General features: G+C 40.9%; 2 protein-coding genes and 1 long non-coding RNA gene across 16 annotated transcripts in view; 2 read left to right on the forward strand and 1 right to left on the reverse strand.

Annotated features, from left to right (window-relative positions):
* bsnb (bassoon (presynaptic cytomatrix protein) b) overlaps window positions 1-10,937 on the forward strand; it is a 72,840-nt gene extending 61,903 nt beyond the window's left edge. For 2 of the 6 annotated variants that reach the window (XM_044182760.1, XM_044182797.1), the window contains exons 6-13: window positions 1,036-3,133; window positions 3,514-4,349; window positions 4,861-4,975; window positions 5,067-5,213; window positions 5,432-5,482; window positions 5,734-5,852; window positions 6,348-6,559; window positions 7,677-10,937. In XM_044182760.1, coding sequence (XP_044038695.1) covers window positions 1,036-3,133; window positions 3,514-4,349; window positions 4,861-4,975; window positions 5,067-5,213; window positions 5,432-5,472 — 3,237 coding nt within the window. In that variant the 3' untranslated portion in view covers window positions 5,473-5,482; window positions 5,734-5,852; window positions 6,348-6,559; window positions 7,677-10,937. The remainder of the gene's footprint in view (window positions 1-1,035; window positions 3,134-3,513; window positions 4,350-4,860; window positions 4,976-5,066; window positions 5,214-5,431; window positions 5,483-5,733; window positions 5,853-6,347; window positions 6,560-7,676) is intronic. The other 4 variants (XM_044182780.1, XM_044182770.1, XM_044182796.1 and 1 more) reach the window with 4 other exon arrangements.
* A 3,530-nt stretch (window positions 10,938-14,467) lies between these two features.
* On the reverse strand, window positions 14,468-18,264 carry LOC122865335. Its single transcript, XR_006375457.1, has 3 exons — window positions 18,137-18,264; window positions 16,923-17,061; window positions 14,468-14,600 (listed from the first exon to the last, which is right to left on the reverse strand). It is a non-coding gene; the product is annotated as an uncharacterized LOC122865335 (long non-coding RNA).
* The window catches only part of erc2 (ELKS/RAB6-interacting/CAST family member 2), a 36,693-nt gene continuing 32,906 nt past the window's right edge, over window positions 18,185-21,971 (forward strand). For all 9 annotated transcript variants that reach the window (XM_044173382.1, XM_044173387.1, XM_044173413.1 and 6 more), the window contains exon 1: window positions 18,185-18,334. The gene's annotated coding sequence lies outside the window, so the exon portion shown is untranslated. The remainder of the gene's footprint in view (window positions 18,335-21,971) is intronic.

Consider the following 21,971-nt stretch of genomic DNA (forward strand, 5'->3'; position numbering starts at 1 on the left):
GAAGCAAACGTAGACATTTTTCAGAAAGATTTCAGGCATTTTACACATTTGCAAGTCTAATCTTTAGTGTTAGTATTTCATACACGGTTGTCTTGTGGATACTTAAAAAAATCACCATGGATCTACCCATCACAACTATTTTGTAAGTATTAGACTAGCATAGATATCTTTTTAAGCTGAAATTTCTTCTTTCTAAGTTGACATTTGGAATGTTTGACTGTTTTTACCTGCATGACATACATACCCATTTTTCGCAATGTATTTTTAGTAATGTAACATATTTCTGAAAATACATTTCAATGAAATCAAAAGACTCAAGACACCATTGCTTTATTATACTCTGATGTCTCCTGGCGATTTGGAAAAATGTTTTACCAGTTCATGCTTATGTTTACATTTACTAAGCAACAAAAACACACATTTCTTTGTTCTATTTTCTAATTTTAATTTAAAATTATTCTGACATTCATGGATCCTACATTTAGCAAATTAGATATAAATTGAAAAAGCACAAATGCTGCTTGGTCAGACACACTTATTATTATAGAGACATATTTGACTAATATTTAATTAATTGCAGTAAAAATGTTATGAATGTTACTTGGTTGCTATAACAAGTAACATGGTTAAATTGTACCCCTAAGTGGAACCATCAATATTATTATGTAATAGAGGTGCATTGTGTTGACTACACTGACTGCCACTATTAAACATATACTTAACATTGTTAATCAGGCATAAAATGAAAAACGTCACTTAGTGGCTGGCTTCAGTGAAACTACATTTTAATCAATATAATGAAATCAAACTATGTTAATTGAACTACTAATGAAGCTAACGCTACAGTAGTACATAGGTTAATTAACATCAAGTAGTCTGACAACATATCAGGCTGCATAGCTCTTCACTTAGGTCTAGGGATGAAGAAACGTGCAGAACCTCTTTGAGTACCCAGTGTACAGTAATGAGTCTAATTTACATAAACACATTCTGTTTATAGCTCAGTGTTTGCTGATGTGTCTCTGCCTCTCCTAGCAGATGGCCTCCCTGCAGCAGCAGCAGAACTCTCTGATGAGGAAAGTAAAGAGGACTCTCCCCAGCCCCCCTCCAGAGGAGACTCCGCTCCCCATTGTTACTCCAGCACAAATGTACAGCTCTCCTGGCATGCCCCAGAGGGTCCTACCCAGACCTGCCCAGGGAGTCACCAAGGCTGGCCTGCTGAGTGAACTGAAAGCTGTGGAACAAGAGTCGTCGAAGCTCCGTAAGCAGCAGGCTGAACTGGAGGAAGAAGAGAAAGAGATTGACGCCAAGCTACGTTACTTGGAGCTAGGCATCACCCAACGTAAGGAGACCATGGTAAAGGAGAGGGAGAGGAGAGAGCTTGCTTACCTGAGATGTATGGGTGATGCTCGGGACTACATGTCAGACAGTGAGCTCAATAACCTCAGGATGGCAGCTGCAACAGGAACCTTTGATGCTAATGGTCTACTGACAAGGCCCAGCACTGCACCATTGAGCCAATTTACTAATGACCTCAATGCAACCTCCCAGTATCCCTCAACCTCATCCTATATGTCCTATCCATACCCTCAAAGTCAACCATCAACACAGCAGCCGAGCTCTGCTTACCAACAGATAGGTTTCCAACCTCCTCAGTACCCTTCATCCTCTGCACCCCAGCCAGGAACATTCCAGCCCCACCCCCCACCAGGCCCTGGCTACCAGAACCAAGGAACCTATTCCTCCCGCATGTATGCCCAGTCCTCCTACCAGACAGACCTTGGCATGCAGCAGCATGGTCACCAGGGCTTCCATCCGCCCAGTCAGCCTATGCCAGGCCAGAGTCTTCCTTACCCCAGCCACAGCTCCTACCAACCTGGTCTCTCCTACCAGCCCCAGGCAGAGATCCTTACAGTCCATCAAAGACCACGGCAAACTTCTTTGGCTGACCTTGAGCAAAAACTTCCCACCAACTATGAGGTCATCAGCAACCCAGCAGTATCAGTGACCACATCAGCTCCCGATACCAACTTTGGTTCAGTCTACAGCAATGCATATGGACAATACCGCCCCCCTGAGCCTGGCCTGACACACTCTGTGGAGAGCCCCACCTCTGCTTATGCTTCAGATGGACTCTATACCTCTAACCTGGAGCAGAATATTCCTCGGAACTACGTCATGATTGATGACATCAGTGAGTTGACAAAAGACAACACTAGCCAACCCACTGATGCTCTAGGCCATCCTGTGGGCGGGCGGTATCGCAGTGAAAATGGCCCTGCACGTGGGAGTGCCTATGGTAGGCCTGAAGATGAGCCTGTGGATGCTTATGGCAGACCTACAGGCACAACAGGTTACCAGAGTACAGTGGACAGTCGCACCAGCACCACAGTGACTGGAGGCTCTTCCTATTACTATGATGATTATAAACACACATCACGGAGCAGCTCCAGTAGCCACAAACTCACACCAAAGAATCTCGCCCCTGCAGTAGTGTCCTCTAAACGTAGTAAGCACAGGAAGCAGGGAATGGAGCAAAAGATTTCTAAATTCTCCCCCATTGAGGAAGCACGGGATGTGGAGTCTGACCTTGCCTCTTACACAATGACAACATCAACAGGAGGCAGCTGTACAGTTGTGTCCAGATCCAAGAAGCTTCAGGATGATGTCACCTACGGGATGAAGAAGAATGCATATGACCAGCAGAAATATTATGGCACCAGTCGTGAGGGTCTTGAGGAGGAGGACCGCATGTACAGCTCTGGTAGGTCTAGGTCTACTGGTTACGGTATGGACAAGATTTCCTCCAGAGATGCCACAGGCCACAGAAGTAAATCCTATGAGAGGGATGCTATGGAGCGGTCTCAGAGAAGCAGCCGCAGTGGAAGGCCTCCCATGCGCAGCCAGAATTCAGAAGAGGAGAGCCCACTCAGTCCTGTTGGGAAGCCTGTAGGTATGGGAAGAGGCTCTGTCATACCAGACGCCCATGATGTGAGAAACCAGTATGGCTCCAGTCATTCATTGCCAGATGTGCAGGATCATCACAAGAAGGACCTTCCCAGGAGTCATGTCTATAAACCAGATGACCCTTACCTCGTAGATGACATGCACTGTGCTGTTTCTGACAGTGAAGGTAACTGGTGCTGAATAATTTGTACTGTCTGACATTCGTTCCTCCCACCTTTAAAGTGTGCTGGAAAGGGGCCGCATGCCAAGTGTGAAATTTTGAGAAGAGCGCCATTACTTTGTTTGTCTTGTCTTTTTTTATAGAATGTTCCCTGTGATAAATTAAGCCAAAAATGCCTGTTTTATATTTCTGTTTTGCACGCATCATGTTTAAGTGTGAGATGATGTCTGTTTTTTATGTTGCTGTTTTTTTCTGTTGGATTCCTCGTGCATGGCTCTGGGATGTGGAGCATGTTTTCCCAGTTATTTTGCATGGCTTCAATCTGCATGCCACTCCTCTTACCACATAAAACAACTGACTGATAATTTTTGTTTGGTTTTAATAAGCCTATCATTTGGGCCAAGAGGAGACTGATTGGTTTGAGAAGCCACGGGAGGCCCGTTCTGATCGCTCAAGACATCATGGAAGTGGAAGTCACTCATCCACAGGTAGGCGTAGTAAACACACCTACCATGATTATGACGAACCTCCAGAGGAATACTGTCCCCAGGATGAGTACAACCAGCAACGCCACTCCTCCTCCACATCATCACGGGACCACCGTCACCACGGCAGCAGCTCTGGCAGACACAGCTCTTCTCGCCACTCCTCAGAGGATCCCCGGTCCTCCCGTTCTTCCAGGACACACCCCAAAGACCTACCTGGCCGCTCTGATGGCAGAAACTCCTCATCTACACAAAGAAGGAGCGGTCCAGACTCCCGTTCCGCCCAGGGAAGCCCCCGGAACTCAGGTGACTTCTCTCGAGACTCTGGTCTTCACCACAGTACTGGAGGACGGAGCCAGAGACCCCAAGGAGATCGCACAGCCTCCAGAAGGCAGGAGCCCTCTGCAGCAGGGCCTAAACCACAGCAGCAGCAGCAGCAGCAGCCGCCCCCTCAGGGCCATGCTGGGCAGCAGCGGTCAGGTGGTCAGGGCCAGTCTGGGAGACATCCAGGCTCTGAACCACTTGATGGTACCCAGCAGGTCCAGCAGCAGCATCACCAGAGTGCACAACAGCAGCAGCAACCACTGCAGCACAGCCATACCCCTCAGAGCAGCCAGCCTACAACAACTACAGCAGGAGCTGGACCGGCACAGCAGCAGCCCAAACCCGGCCAAGCGCCACCACAGGGACGGCAGCCAGGAGTAGGATCTGCAGCAGGGCAGCCGGCTACCACACCCGTGAGTAGACCTAAGCCTTGTTTTACTTAACCTACATTAAATGTTCCTATGTTATGTTTTTAAAGATGTGCTACTTGAAAATCCTGTATTGTGTGGTATTTTCTTATTAAAATATTGCCAAGAGGCTAGTTATGATGAAAGATAATAACCCTAGCCATAAAATACCGTTGTTGCGGTGTCCTATTAAACTTTCAAAAACACTTTTAAATATCACAAAAAGAGGCAACAGTTGTTTGTCTGATGCTTTTGGTTTGTATTGTGTGAGAACAATCCTACTACACTTATAGTGGATAGTGAGCATTATATAAACTACACACAGACAGAAGTTGGAAGGGAAAATGAGAATTACACTGAGAGAAAAAAAGCATAGAATATGAAGTTTTTTGATTGGCTATAAGATAATTATTTTTTACATGGGATTACATTTAAAATGTAGTCTATAATAATATATACAGTAGTAACAAACATAAACTTTGCCCTAACTCCTTATTTATCTCTGTTTGATTAACAGCAGGCAAAAATGGATGCTACACCTGCAGCAGCAGCCACAGGAATGAAACCTACAACAGGAGTCCCAACAGCACCTCAGCCTACCAAAATAGCTACACCCCCTCTAACAGGCATTGGTAAGTCTCAGTTCCACCATTACCATAAACCACACAATGACCACAGGCAAACGACAACATGTGTGATGGTTGTGTTGTTTGTTGTTTGCAGGCTCCAAGGCTGCCCCTGTTGGGATAGGTAGCAAACCCTTAGGTATAGGCAGCACTGCAGCAGGACAGGCACCTGCTGAAGGGGAAAATGTTCTCACCAAAATCCTGCAAGGAGGGGCAGCAGAGCAGGCGGGAAAACTGGGAGATGGTACAGTCATCAATAAATAAATGTTTAAGAAACTGAAATACAGCTTATCTTTGGGTCTAGCAAATGTTAAATCCACTGTCTTTTATATTTTGTTTTTAAAAAAAATTAGTCTATTAATACAGCAAAAATTAAGATACTGGAATTCCTTGAATGGGTATTTCACTGTTTGAGTTGGTTGTTTTCTCATATTCACCTCTTTCTCTTTATCATTCTCGCAGCTTTGTCTGGCCTTGGGAAGAAGTTCACTTCATTTTGGTGAACTAAAGAGGGTAAGTGAACTCAAGTTTTTTTTAAATGAAAGTTACAGTCATTAGCAACTCAAAATGATTTAGTTTTTAAAACTTTTAATTTAGAAGCATAGATTGATTTTAGGATGGGAGGCAACAGATGGCAGCCTGCTTATCAACAGAAATTGTGAACTGCTTCCTTGTTGCAAATTATGGATGTTTGGGAAATGATAATGTATGTGCTTATTACTTCACTTGTTTATTTTGAATCAACTGTGCTTTTTATTTTTCAGGGTATGCAGAGTTGAAATATGATGGATTGGTAGCTTTGTACTTGAAAAACCTATGAAACTGCATTAAATACATTTCACATTACAGAGGAAATAGAGGAAGAGAGAAGCTGAGTGCATCAGTGAGTATCTCATTAACTCTTCTTAATCCCTTGAGAAATGGATACTTTTTTTGGACATAATTTAAATTTGGGGGGTCGGGCATTGTCTTTATGATAAATATTGTGTCAACTGCTCCACTAAGCGAGTGAAAACCATGTCATTGTAGAAAACTATTTAAAAATGTAATAATGTGTTTATTCAGTGTTGTAACACTTGCATCATGTAAAACAAAAGCAGTAATGCGGTAACTTGTTAAACTTTTGATCGCTGGTGATACTTTCCGTTTTACCTCGTTAGTTTTAGTTTTGTTAAGTACACCGAGCTGTGAAAACATAGGATGCTGTCACACTATGATTAATGGATTAAGTGTTTTATCAGCTGGATATTAACATAGATTAGCATAGTCCATGTCTGCATAATGAGAAGACTCAAGTGAAGTGATGACTGATTAAATGCTGTGATTGTATATTCGGACTGATCCGCTGTACCTTTCCTTACCCCAAATTACTGAACAGAGCTGGAATCAAAGGATGCCTTGTCAGCACTGAATTCCCCAGACATGGGTGCACGATTGAAGTGAATTTAATAAGGGTGAATGCTTCATCAGCATGGTGTTACAAGACATGAGCAGAGGACTGAGGAAGCCTGAAAGTAAGTGGATGCCTTGAGAGAACTACAGTCCCAGAATGATGATTGTGGAGACGTCTGATGCCTCATTGGACCAATGGTAACTAAAAGCCATTCACATACATTTGTGTGTGTACATGTGTGTGGTCATGTATGTTTGTGTTGCTGAATTATGCGCTGGCTGAATTTAGTTTTGTTGTTGGTTTTACTTCTGTTTACTTCAGCATTTTATTTCATTGGTTCACTGCTGTGTCCGGTCAGGTAATTAAAGTCACATTCCACTTGAATTTTGAAGAGGTGAGAGGCCAAAGTCAAGAACAAGGGAGGTCAGCGCTAGTACGGTTTACCTTCCGACTCCATATACGTCCAATAATCTGGGCCAAGCATACTGGGCTATAATTAGCCTGAGAAGGCTAACTGTTCTGGCTTTGCTTTAATGTCACACACGCAAAGACACACAGGGACAAGAGCACATGCAGGCACACAGAATCATGACTCATGGTAAGCATCACTCATTACATGGTAGAATGAGCTAATGAACTAATTCTGCTCAATGGAGCAGAACTACCGAAGCGCAAATAAAGCAGATTTCAGTGCACTTTATTTTGCGTCTGTCAAAACACATGCTGTGACTTGCAGAGGATGAAGTTGTGGCTCAGCAGCAGCATAACAGCTGAATGATAGACCTTCATTCAGCTGTTATGTTGTCTAGGTTGACACTTAATATCAGTAGCTGTGTCAGTCATCTCTGTGTTTGTGGCTAGTCTCAGAACACAGTGGGATGTGGAGATAAACCCGACTCAGTGCTTCTTTGAGCAGCAGGCCAGCCTGCTCAGCCCAGTGGATTACTGCCGATACCAGCAGGGCTGTGATTGGCTGGAGTATCATGGGACGGAAAGGAGAGTAGGCTGGCAGAGTTGTAACGTAAACACTGCAGAAATATTTTGGTCTATGTAAGTTTTCTGTGTAATGGCCATTGCAAAACATCCAGAATGTTTAGAAGCCCAGATCATTTTAACAACAATCTTTAACAACATTAACAACAAAAAATTTTTAAATTAAATTTTTTTGTCATTTTTATTTGTTTTATTTACTTTGATTTAGTCTACTTTGCAGCATTAATTTTGTCCGTGCGCCTGGTCTGGAGAATTTGATATTGTGCTTTAACAATTAATTTATTTCTGCTAACATTCACATCTTCACTGTCTTTATTTCAGGAGGATAACAACGGTCAATAATGAGGATGCGGTGAAGCGGTGGAGAGAGGGGGAAGGGAGACTCGAGTCCTGCTTCCCCTCCTCTCCTAGAGAAAGCCTCCTGGGATCTGTGTGACAGTAAAAGGCCTGCTAACTGAAGCACCTGGATATCATGGGAGAAATTCAGCGTGTTTGGCTGTGCATGTGCATCTTCTTTCAAACAGCTCAATAAAGGAAGCCTCACAGTGCCCTCTACAGGGGTTTTAATGGAACACTACTCATGTCTGAGGAGTGCACATCTGGCAAGGATATTTGATTCTACATTGATGTCTTCAGAGCCTTTTCATGAAAAAAAATACAAAAAGAAGAAAAAAGAAGACAGATTGTCATAGGTTTTCCTTGTACCAAAGATGTACCACTGATACTGACTAGACAAAGGTGTATCACGGCAATGACAACCAACCTGATGACTCCACCACAATCCTTGAATACTTGGTTTCTCTGATCTCTACAGTACATTCCAATATAGGGAATTTGACCCTTTCTTTGAATGTGTTTTTATTTCTCCTCTTTTTGTTTCAACAGAATGCATTGTGTAAACGTGGACATGAGAATGCACGTACAAATATTTCAAAGACGGGAAAAAAGAAGCCCATATCAGTACTTTTTTCACCACCTATGAGATGCCACTAGTCATTAGCTGTAGGTTTTTAAGGAATGGAATTACTACCAGTGTGCCCACAAGTGTGAGATTCACACAGATGAGAGGACCAAATGAAGGAGTGGCCACGGCTCTTTATTAGCCATCACAAAGCCATCGTTATAGTCAGCCCCAGAGCTGACTATAATGCTCTGGGGCTGACTATAAAAAGGATAATGTCCCAGAAGGGACTTTATCCTTTTTATTGATTTATCTCATCTTTTAGTTTCTTTTCATTTTTGCCTGATATTCACTGAATGGAAGAGCCTTATTCAGTACATGTTTTTACTTGTATACCTCACATGTTTTAAAACGTCCATGTCATCATGCATTTCTTTTTACACAACTGTATACTATTGTATGTACATAAAACAAATCAGAGATCTAATTATGTAAATTTGTCATTTGTGTATTTATGGAATCACTCTCCAGTGAATTTTTTTTTGGTGTTTTTCTTTGGTAAAACTTTATATTTTTCACTTTTTATTTGTTTGAATCTGTTTTCTTGCATCAAATAATTTGCTTGTTGATTTTTAAAAGCAATAGCATGCAGAAAATGGTATATAGCACAATCGTATAAATGTTGTTTAAATTAGTGATGGGAAATATCAAACACTTCTGTTGATAAATAGCCGTAATACAATTTGTCAGAGGGTTTACAACCACAGTACCGTGTCCGGACGTGCATGTTATGTGCAGATGCATAAGAGCATGCAGACAGGTACAAACACACTCACACAGACACACTCTCTCTCTATCTCTTGCATACCCATATGCACACACACAAACACACACACACACTCACACACATACTTTACACATTACAAACTTTGCATCCTTGTTACACTTCAGAGCCAAGGTTAATTGTGTTCTCCACTGAATAGACCCGTTAACTTCCTGCTGATTAATGAGGTTACCAATTTACCAACAAGATGATCTCACTAACAAGCTGGGCCCACTGCCTCTATTTGTGCAAAGACAAACACACACACAAACACACATGCATACAGATAAAGGAGAGGATGAAAGCAATTATCAATTCAAATGTTCTATGCAATGACTCATTTTGAACCTGGAAGTGATTCAGCCTAAAACAGTTTATTACCATCATTGTATTCACAAGAAAACAACAAAATTATGAACTAAAATAGTAAAAAAAAAAAAAGTTCATGAAAATGTTTTTACTTAGCAACTTGTCTGTATGAATTTGAATATTGAATATTGAACTAGAATTGTTTTTATTTTCGTGGCATGTTTTGACCCCTCACTCCCCACACGAGGGGGCTTGTTGCCAAAGGGTAAACTGTGTAAACTGTCGGTTTTTGAATGTCCACCATCATGTTGCTTTGAAGCATGGGTTTGCTTGGCTTTGTCTGGCTGTTTGTAAGCCCTCATTCAGTTTTTGTGCGTTTTGGCTGACCTGGGCTCCTCAGTGTTTGGCTTGCAGTGACTGTCCGTGCTGCTATAAACCTGTGATACAGATGGTCAGCACTTCTCATTAATACTTGTCAATGTACATATTGGGTGTCAGTATAACCTGTGGGGTGAATGGAATGCTTCTATCGGATATTTCGTTGTTGATTAAACCACTCAGCAGCTAAGCCATTGGAAAGATGCATGATTAGATCTTATATTCTTGGAAGTTGTGCCTGAATTAAAAAAAGGTAAGGCATGATTTCAACAAGGTTTGCCTAACAGACCTTGACTTTCACAGGCCAACGTAGAGAATATTGATGAGTAAAATGTTCAGCCAGTCATTTTGAAAGCTCAAGCCAGACTGGTAGCACTCGATGAAGCGCAGAAATCTGGAGGTTGCGTAACAGTGCCTCCAACTGAACAGTGTATAAGATCTGTATCAAAACAAGAGGTGGAGATGCTATCTGGTCGATATGAGGTGCATGAGTCATAACAGCCTTCAGTGCACCTGTGCGATTGACAGAAAGGCAGACAGACACACATTCTTATTGTAAATATAAATTAATTCTTCTGTACAGCTTTTGAGTTTTGAGTACGGCTGTCATGTGCATCCCCATGCCGTATTTGCTGCCAACTTTTGTGTATAAAAGAATATTTATTACCACAATAATGAGGATGATGATGAAACTAATGATGATGATTATTATAATTATTGCATAAGCATAGTGTATGTGGCTGACTTGTATTGACTGTTTACAACAGTGGAACAAAACTCATATTCAGAAACATATCCAGTCCGTGTATAGTTTCTATACATATTGTGTTTGTAAAACAAGAAGAAAAAACCTCCACAGCAACTGCAGAGTAGAATGCCTTTGTCAGACTATCAGGAGGTCTTTGATTTGATGGATATGATCTGCAAGGTGATGAGGATAAAGGGAAGCAGCTGGAAAAAAAATTTAACAAAAAATCTGGAAAATGTCATTCACTGTTGTAAGTGCAATGGGCAAAACGTCAGTCGTGTATCCATTGTGAAACCTTGTGTTCTATTCAGTGTATTCCTGTAAACAGATAGAGTAAATTTTGGTGCATCATGTCAAGTAATGTGATTAATGAAAATATTGACCCTGCAATTTCCAAACAGAAGAATAAAAAGAAAAGGAATATATTGTGGTTATTGTCTTCAGTCTGTGTGTATGTATGTGTCACCTATTTTCTTGCAGCACTGATGGTAAGTTGTGTAGTAGTAGCTGTGCTGCAGACAGAGGAGAGATCAAGAATAAGACCAACGCGATTGTTCAGATAAGACTAGGCTTTACGCGCTGAAGCAGTGATGACTTATCCCAGTGTGGGTGGCAGGGCGGCAGGAGCAGCGAGAGGAGAAGTGTTTGCCGATGCATAGGGAGCGATGGATGTATGATGTGTGTGACTGAGTCTGCATGTGTGTATCAGGAAAAGAGAGAGAATTTGAAGTTTGTATTGTTGCTAACTTCTATCTTTGTCCTCTATTCTCCAGGCAGTTTGAAAATTCTTACCCTGATAGCTACAGTTCAGTGTGATGAGGATATTAATGTCATAGCTAATTGTCTCCAATTTTCTCATGCTTTTACTGTGTAAAGATGTAAATATGCCATTTAGGGCTGAAACTAACGATTATTTACCTTTTTGGTTAGTCAAAAAATTATTAAAATTATTTAATATATTTTATATATTGTCAATTGTCTATAAAGTCAGAAAATAGTGAAATAATGTCCAATATAATTCCCCAGAGCCTGAGGTGGCTTCCTTGTTTTATCAATATATTCAGTTTAGTATCATTTTATGAAAAGGAGCAAATTCTCACATTTAAGAAGCTAGAAACAGTGAATGTTTGTTTTTCATAAAATTTCTGTCGATTGACTAATCGATATAGCTCTAATGCCATTTAGTATTGCTAGTAGTTGCTAATATAGCCTTGAGCCACTAACCTCAAGCAGAAATGAGGAATGGGCTACAGAGATCTAGTAAACTAATTTATTTCTAACTCCACACCCCCAGGTTTTTTTCCATTTCAAACCTGTAGTCTTCAGCCCCAACCAAGGCTGACTCAAGTGACATCACTTTAGCTAATTTATCAGATTTCGTGGAGCTCCCTCTGGAGTTCCCCTTTAAGGAGGGACTGTCCGAAAGCATGCGTTACTATCCTCATTTGTACAAGTCATGGTGGCTCACCCCTCTTCATGGCAGCAGGGTTTTCACCCCACATTCAAGTGTAGCCATTTGAGAACAGATATAAATACTTTAAAATATATAAAATATAAAAATATAAAAACTGGCTCGTCTTCTATGTGCCATTTCAGTGGTTATTACATCATGTGTCAATCTGTGTATTCCTCACATCATTGTGATGCATATATTATGTTTCTTCACTTTTGGCCAGCAACTCCAGGACCCATTGACTTACCACTCCTTTATGAAGATAACAGTACAGTACATTCCCACTGACACTGCAGTGCAGCTCTGGTATTAACTTACCAGCAGACTGAGCCCACAGGTTGTCATGTTCCTAGATTGTGCTGTGAGGGCTACTCTACTATAACGAAGTTGAATGGGCCATCAGGTTACTACGAAACCACAGCTGCAGCTCCCCTTTCCCACAGAGTACGGCATCAATAGTCAAATCTGCAGATCTTGGCTGCCCTCATCTGGGTATGTACAGGATTGGAAGCATGGTAGACCAAATAACTAAGTTTAAAATTTACATTTACACAAAAAATACATACATACAAAACAATACATTTACTTACTTAAAAGTAAGTTTACTTCTGTTTAATGTCACATGTAATACTGTTACTGTAGCAGTGTAGTTACAGTTGTCAAAATAAGTCACAAAGCGATACAAATGTGCTTTTTTCCAGATTTAAAGTGTTGAGTTGGGGGTGGTGGGTGGAAAGGCTCTGACAAATACTATTAATGCATTCAGACTGTTTAGAGTAATTTGGTTTCACGACTCAGTAATATATGTATCAGTATATTGTCAGAATAGCAAAAGCGAGAAAATAAATCTCAATAATATAACCAAGTAGAAGAATGTAAATGCAAAACAGGTTGAGGCCTTACACTGAATTCAAGTGCTACGTCCTTGATGCTAATCCAGAACTTGAAGGGGTCAATTATAATTGCACAGTCTACATATTCAAAGACTACACTAAGATGTGAATGGATTAAATTGAACTTTCACCCAATTCTGGTGCTAAAAGAAAGCCACTGGTTTCTTTAATGAGGTCAGTCTTTGTACTATGCACTGAACAGCAAACCAAACTATAAATGATCTTTTGATTCATGAATGCGTTAAACATCTTTATCCAAAGTCCAAGTCCAAGATATGAGCAGAATCTTGGGGGAGGAAGAGTCTTTTTTTATGTGAGACACCAAATGGAAAGTGTCAGTTTTGAGAGAGCAATTGACCCTGCTGTACCATACCATAGCCAACTGTGCCAAAGACTTCTACCAGCAATTTTCCAAGGAAGCAAGTAGTGGGCTTCATAAAATATATATTTTTTGATAAAGATGATTGTGACATAGGTCCACAAAGGTTAAAACACCACTAAAATTCACCCATCAATGAGAAGGTTGTAAAACCTTGAGTGCTCAATCTTTGCTCTAACAAGGATTTATTGCTGGGCCCTGCAGCAGCAACTCCACAGCACTGGTGTAAAACCTTTTTCCTTCAGGTCTCTATTTAACATCATAATATATAAAACTGCTGAGCCCCCCTCCTCAAACACTGTTGGAGGTCACTTACAGTAATAGACAGTCTTCTGTTTATATTTTTTCTTTCGCGGCAGGGGTCTCAGACTGAGCCAGCTCTGTCCCATATCCCACTGCAGAGCAGAGCAGGTGAATGCTTGTATATAGTAGGTTGATTAATGGTTTGTCATTATTATCCTCAGTTATGGGTCACTTGACCTACATGTCCCCTTATTAAGGGCATAAATGTAAATCATTAACTGTAATTGGGATGCTTGCATTCATCCATTTCCTGAAAGCCATGATGGGAGCCTCAGCCTCTGAAGATTACCCAGGTATTTCCATCTGCGATGACCTCAGGGGAACATTTTGTGACTCATTCTCGTGGTGGGAAGTGTGAAATATAGTGGTAGAGGAAGCAGAGAGTGACTGGAAGAAATGACAGCTCATCCAACAAATTAATTATTTGTCATTGTTACAGCCAAAGTGCACATTACCATATTTGAGCCTATTTCTTGGAATTAAGCAGATTCTGTCATGACTTGTGCAAGCAGGGTAACAGGAACACAGGGGATAGGACCCAAATGCAGACTTCTGAGGCAGAGATGAGTTCAATGATTTATTACACAAAATCAGGCACAAAGGCTTATGGGATGGTGAGGCAGGCATGGGTCAAAACCAAAGAAGGAATCAAACACAGGCAAACAAATCAAAATGGAAAAAACAGAGCAAGCAAGAATCCAATAACCAATAATCAGGCAAACAGGTAGGCAGAAACAGGTTCAGGTACTGGGTTGCAGGTAACAGGATACAGGTTCTCAGGTAAACAGACTAAGGCTAGAAAGCAAGACCATGAAGCACATGGAAACTAATTTATCAGTCTGGCAAGGAACAAAGTAAGTGAAGTGGTGTATATGGTGAGTGGTTGATGAGGGAATGAGTAGCAGGTGAGGAGTGGGCAGAGTAGGCCAGGTAACTGCAGGGCTGATGAGAGAAGTGGGAACAGGTGTTTAGATTGGTGGTCAGGTGATGGCAAAAGGAGGGAAAGTCTGAGGGCATCTGGTGGACAGCTTGAGGATGGCAGGTCTGAGGAGTTGGGGCTAGAGACGGACAGACAGAGAGAATAATGCAGAGGACTGGGGATGAGAGTGTGTGGCTGCAGGAAAGGACTGAGAGGCAAACTGTGACAGATCACTGTGTGGTGTGGTATGTGATTATTTTATGATGCAACTGCAGCATTTCTAAGAGACACTTATCTTTCTTGTGAATATCCAACAACTTCTACTTCTTTCAAGGACATAACAGACCAGAACCCCTTTCTAATGTAGAAAAATAATCTAAAAGCAATTTGTACAAGTGATCAAGGAGCCACTTAACATGACTTTGATGCGTTGTAACCACACCACAAGAAACCAGCAGAGAGCAAACACACAACTCTACCAGCCCTAAATATGTCGAGATCCATCAGACTGCTGGGCAAAATGACAAATGAACGGGGTCGAAGGAGAACTGTTTGCTCAGGTTTTCCTCCCTCACCTGTCACTCACAGTCCTAATCTGCTTGCTTGCGAATCCTACAGACTGTATAATCAATACAGAACTCTTTAATAATGAAACAATCCTTTTCCAGACCATAATGCTTTCAAAAGGGTTTGTTTGTGGACCATTGCTGTCTCACCTCAAAAGTGATCAATGCCATGTCTCAGAAAAAGAAAAATATCCTGATTCACTAGGCTTTAGAGGAGAATCTGTGCTTGGCTTAATGAGATTTTTGTTTTGGCAAGATTAAAGACGAGAAAATGACATTACAAAATAAGCATATGAATAAATTGTGTAAAATATGTAAATAAACCATTAAATTGTGAAATAATTTAAGAAATCATTAAAACTCAACTGCATTAAATTGATTTGTTAATCACATTAGTTATTTCATATTAAGTTTTATTTTAGACATTTTTAATTTCAAAATAACCTTTGCAAAAGTCACTTTTCATAATATCACACTTTTATTTCATAATGTCACTTTCATGACAGTGGTGTTGCCACCACCCTCTCACTTTTCAGCTAATCACAAGTCTCCAACCTCTACTGCTCAAGTCTTTCTCTGACAAACATCTCTAAAATCAAAACTAGCTAGCTGCTGCTGTATCAACCATACTGCATTACAATTACAATCAGATGACATATGTGAAAAACATACAGGAGCTGGGAGCAGTAATACAATTATTAACTAACTAGAAAAGGCTAAATTGTTTGAGAACACAACACAACTAACAGGTTAAAATGTTTTAAGCTTACGAGGCATATTTCCCTCAGGAGTTGGTGGAGAACAAAAACAGAGCTAAAAGGAGAGTGAATATCGGAATGATGACATAAAATTTCACGAGTTGAGTTTGAATCATTTCTCAAATTATTTCACAAATTATTGGTTCATTTATATATTTCACATGATTTGTTTGTGTGATTATTTCATAATTATTTATTCATCTATGTAATAGTGAACACTTTGGGGTTCACATGGCAGATGAGAGTATATTGTATCTTTCACAATAGGACATTTGTCTTATGTAAATTGGATCTTTTGAGATGGTCTTTCTTTTAATTTGTTTTGCAATCATATTAGTTGTTGTTGTCTGGTGTCTTGTAAACCCATGTAGGCTGGGCACCAAGTGTTGCACAGCATGAAATATACTTGTCGATGTGAATGTGTTTAAATTTAATTTGTGATGACTTCTGAGAGGGGAGGGTCTAATTGTCTATTTATAAGTAACTTAATGGACAATTTATTCTTTCTTCTGGAATGTGGGCTTTCCACTCACCTAAGTGTAATTTGTATTTATTCAGATGCTGATGATTGTAAAAATGGAGACAAATCAGAAGAGACAGAAAATGGAAATTTCTGGCAGCACTTCAGCATTGACCACAGGGGTGCTTGGGCACACAGGAACATATTGCAGGCCAAATTGTAAAAAGAAAAATAAGCCAAGCCTCTCCGACAAGCCAATCTAACCAACCACCACTCACATTCTGCCTGTTACTGGGATACTCATAGTGGAAATATAAGTGGAACATAGAGGGAAAAGGTATTCAATCAACTGGAGCACAAAGGGTTTCTTACTGAACCCATTTCCCCTCTTTTCTGTTCATATAACCTTGGATGTGTGCATGTGAGAGAAAGAGGGAGACAGAGAGACTCTGTGTGTTTGTGTTCAGGACACAGAAATGCTGATGCCTCTCCTTTGGGCCCTGTCAAGCACACTTAGCATCAGTGTTTACGATGCAAAATAGGAGAAAGACCCCCTAATTCCAGGAGGCCTGGAGGCAGGCGAGAGCAGGAGGAAGACAGCAGCCAGGGGGGCATTGTTCTGTTTTGGAAAAGCCTGCAGAGCTGCCTGTGTGAACACCTCTGAAGGACGTACTCACCTCATGGTGAAGTCACAGTGTGTGATGTCGTGAGTTTAGATTGATTCATGCTGCGACAGAAGTTGCTCTGTCAGAGCTGCTTGCTGGATCTGTGGTTTCCCTCCGGCAAATGTGATTTATAATGTTGGCAATCTGAATACTGGAGAGGAGCAGGTTCATTGTTTTATAAAAGACACCACAATATGTCACTGCTTTACTGGTTCTAACTCTTACGGAGAGTTAGATGAGAAGATTAATACCATTCATGTTCGTAGGTTAAATATGAAGCTACTGCCTGGAGTCTTGTCGTCACAGTGAGGTTGCCAGGCAACCAGTCCAGACTCCCGGAAGTTACTCAGCCCAGCCAAGAAATTGTCTGGCACATAAACACCCATAAAACCACAATGTGTCATTTTCACACTTTGATTCTGGTACAGATAAAACATATGAGATATAACATGTTAATGATTTAGAGGTAGCCTACTAGTAGGTGGATTCTGTTACCTTTGGACAGAGTCAGGCTAGCTGTTTCCCTTTTTATCTAGTCTTTATGCTAAGCTATGCTAAACTATGTTAATTCTATGCCAAGTGTCTGACTATAGCTTCATATTTAACAGATATGAGAGTGGTATCCATCTTCCCATCTAACTCTCTGCAAGAAAGCGTGTGTGTTACAAGATTTTATATCATCTATTCCTGTGGGCCTAGATCCATTTTCGTGGAAGCAGTGTTGGTGTAATTCTGTTTCTTCTGTTTAGCCAATAAGAATTAACTGGATCAGATGTGCACAAGTAGTGATGTACCAAGGAATTAGAAAAAGAGACTTTCTTGCCCAGAGTTCATCTTGTCAGGCTTGCAAATCTCTCCTCCCTCGCTAGGATTAGCAGACTACAGTCCCGTACCTTGGTATTACCCCAACCATATTTAACCTACAGCATTAAAGAGTGGTACACGGCGTGGGAGGAAGGGCTGCCTGACAGTCCAATTTCAGGGCAAAACAATCCTCTACTCTGACTACTGTTCCAAGTCCCATAATTTTGAATTAGGCCATCCCTTTCCTGAAATATACTGTAACTACATCAATGTGTCCGGGCACCTGTAAACCTCGGTGAATGAGGGAAAACAAGAGCCATAAAAGAGACAGTGAGAGCTCCAATTAAAAACTAACTCAAAGACACGGTCAATGATTCCCAATCAGCACCAAGATGATGTGAAATTCAGTGCAGGCCGCTCACCGCATCTCCTCCGCCCATCCCCTCCTGCCGGCTGCCACTTGCAGTAGTGGTGATGCTGCTCCCTGGTGTGTAGAGGAGGAGAGAGAGCGTGTCCGCTGCCCAATGACAGCGCAGGATGCTGAGAGAGGCTGCTGGGGTGAATGGAGGCGACAAGATGCCGTCTAGAGCGGCGAAGGAGAGGAATTAACATCGATGAAGGTACATTCGCTTCTTTTATTTTTCTCCCAGTCTATCCGCGTTTCATCATAGAAATAATGATACTTAAAATCCGGGAAGTGTCCTTTTGCGTTTTTGGAGCGTTTTGTGAGCGACCTGGCGGAAAAAGCACAGGCTATGTGTTTAAAAAAAAACAAAAAACATTCGTGTTCCGTGGTCGTTGATTGCATAGACACAGCCAGTCAGTGCCCACTTGATACCTGAGAATTTGCATTTTAAAGCCGCGTTGAAACGATATAGCAGCGCCGTGTTTCAAAATAAAGGTTTCAGTCGGCTTCCCCACGGCTGGTTAGATATTTCATTGGTGTAGTCAGGTGCTCGACGCACACCATGCTGGAGCCATGGAAAATGTAGGCCCAGTGAGCTGTCAATTGCTTGGTCGTGCTTCCTATGCTGCATCAAATGTAATTCAGGCTACACATCAGTCAGCAGACATCAAAATACACATTTTAATTGAGAACGTGTAATTGAGCTACAACATCTGTCGAGCACGTTTCACATGTGTTTCACAAGCAATTTCTAAGCAGGGCTACAGCTGAACGTTGGAATTGGGTGGACGGTTGAACGGGCCATTTGGAGCAGCACATTTACATTTTCTCATCTAATCAAACAACGATTGAGGTCAATGGGAGGCATGGGGACGTTGAGACTCTGTAGTAGAATACGTGATGAGGAGGATGCATGTGTTGCACTTGCTCAGGTAGCACTGCAACGCGCTGAACGGCGTCTTTTCACATTCAATTTCTCTATCGTCAACCCACTGTAAAAGGCTATTTATAGAAAAATGCCCTTCTATGTCCGCCCTACACATGCGCTCTGGCCTCAAAATCACGTTCTTACAGTCAAAGATCCCTGGTTTTAACTAGTAGTCTTATTTAATACAGTTGTGTTAGAGTGGGAACAAAATGTCATGATAGCCTTATAGAAAACTCCCCGTCCCCACAGATACACACAGCATCGCTTGTGGTGAAATCTTTGTTTCAGAACATCTGTATCCTCTCCGCTGTTAACGCACCACTGCTCTCTGAATTGCCAGTGATCATTTCTTCAGTGGCCTTTACTGGCATTTGCTGACAGGTTTTTCGGGTCCTGGTAACTGTAATTGCTCCACTAATACCTGAGCAGTGTGAGTATGACGTCTGGTCAGAAATGAATGAAAGTGACAGCATGGCCATGAGTTGCTAAAAGCTGTATGAAAAACAAAAAAATGGTATCTGATCAGAAATTCCTAATTGGTTTCATTATAAAACGATGCCAACACACGTTTGGTGTCATTCTGAAAATAAGCAGTAGTAATATTTTGTGCACCGTCGCTCTGTTTTTGGAGTATCCTTTGTAAAGGTAACTGTATGGGTGGGGTGGGGGATTACAATTGTCCTTCTCAGCTGGCATCCCTCGTGGTACTCTAATATTATCACTGTTTCTGCAATAATATGATACTCTCTTATTGCACTCAGGTCATTTCCCTCTGAGGAATGTGCTTTGGTGCTTTGTAGATCTGTGTGGGTGAAATCCGTTAATATAGATAAACAAATTTTCATCAGAACAGAGTTAGAAGAATCGGAATAATATTTTTCATTGGAGATAAACTGGTGTGGAACATGATTGGGTCTGTCAGGAATTTGTAGGCAACTTATTCAATATTTGACTTAGATGTCCACTGTACTAGTGCTGATGATTAGTAAATTAATTGATTAGTCCATCGACGGAAAATTAATTGACAACAATTTTGCGTAATTGTTTGTCATTTATCAAACAGCTAAAACATCAAATACTCCTTGATTTCAGTTTCAAAAATGAGAGGATTTGCTGTTTTCTTTGGTTTTATATCATTATATATTGAATATCTTTGGGTTTCAGACTGTATTTCAATACATCACCGTGGTCATTTTTTAAAACTATTTTCTGGCATTTTATGGACTAAATGATTAATTGATTAATCAAAAAAAAAAATCAACAGATAATGAAAATGTTAATTAGTTGCATCCTTACACTGTACACTTTAACAATCAAACGATCAAACATCACAGATTTCAGTATTCCCATACCAATGCTTCAGCTCCAGGCAATCAATCTGTAAAATCTGTGACTGTGGCACACCCATTTGATTAGAGTGTATCCCACTGGGTGGACAGAAAAGCAGAAACACCGTACTATACAATACAAAAACAAGCAAGTAGCAGTTAAATGACAGTGTTTGATTTTTGTTGAGACTGTCAGAGGCACAGGTTCAGTCTGTTTATTTCTGAGGTGAAAGTTTGTGGTGTTAAGCATTTCTTTCAAGCAGTGTTTGCGTGAACATTGGTCCTCATCACATTGCAGTTTTCCTCTGTTTGGCATATGTCATCATGATTTTTAAAGTAAATGTTTCTGGCATATGTGCCTTTTATTAAATAGCTGACAGTGAAGATTGGCAGGGAATTTAAGGAGCGACATCAAAGCTCCCCAGTTGGAATGAAAGCGTGGAAGTTGCGGTCACATGGCACACATCCCAGATCACTGGCCCACCAGCACGGCACAGTTGGCATAATTTCTAAAACTTTTCCCCACATCACATTACATCGTTTTCCTGTAATTCACAATTACAAAGGCAGCTACAGAAGTGAATCATAGCTGAAGTTGAATACAACTTACTAGAATGTGTCAGCTTTAATAAGAAGGCTGACAAACATGATTTTTATACAAATGTTTTCAAGGCAAGATAAAGCAACTTAAAGAGGTACAAAGAAGCCAGAGAGTCACTGCCTGAATCACTGGTACAACAGTGGTGACATGGAGAAAGTATAAAAAATGATGACAACAGTATTCAAAACACAAAAAATACTTAATTAAAGAGGAACAGTCATTACAAGTAGATCCTAACAAACACTGACTGAAAGATGCTTCACAGGATATTTTGCTTTATGCTGCAATCCACAGTACAACCTCAAAAATGACCACTGAATTGAGTCATCCTCACTAACAGTTTCACCAAAAAAAACAAAACAAAAGAAAAAAACCCCCAAAACGTTATGAGCATCACCAGACTTGATATACAGCAGGTCAATTATAATTTATTATTAGATGTTTTTGTTGTTTTGCCTGTACTGCTCATTGCTGAATCCTGTTTCTGCTCCTAAAACATTTACCAACCAGACTTCACAGACCTGCTGTAGCAAGCTGACCACTGTAGATAAGAGCTGCAGTGTTTGTTGTTGCATATGTCTGCATATTTAAAATTTGAATTTAATTTGCCAGTGTCTCTCAGAAGGACTGAAGAAAAAAGGGAGAGTTTTTTTATTTTTTTTATTTGTATGTTTCCATCCCATTTCAGGCCCCCTTTTACTTAATATAACTAACAGAGAATGATAGTGTCCTGTCTGACCTCCTCTGCCAGGCTGCAGTGATTGCCCTGGCCAAGTGTTTCCACACAGATGATGCTTCAGTGAGTGTAGCTGAGGGTTCCTGTCACCCAAAATCTTAGTGGATTTCCTACACCGAGGAGACCTGTTGACACATGGTTCTCTGTGCCATGAATTGTCATTTCATCTGTCCCTCAAAGCAAAATAAAAGAATATGCATGAAGATAAAAAACTTGGGATTGTTAGAAGGAAAGCTCCCAGAAACCCTACAGGCTGTC

Source organism: Siniperca chuatsi, linkage group LG2 (genome assembly GCF_020085105.1).
Source record: "Siniperca chuatsi isolate FFG_IHB_CAS linkage group LG2, ASM2008510v1, whole genome shotgun sequence".
Classification (NCBI taxonomy): Eukaryota; Metazoa; Chordata; class Actinopteri; order Centrarchiformes; family Sinipercidae; genus Siniperca; species Siniperca chuatsi.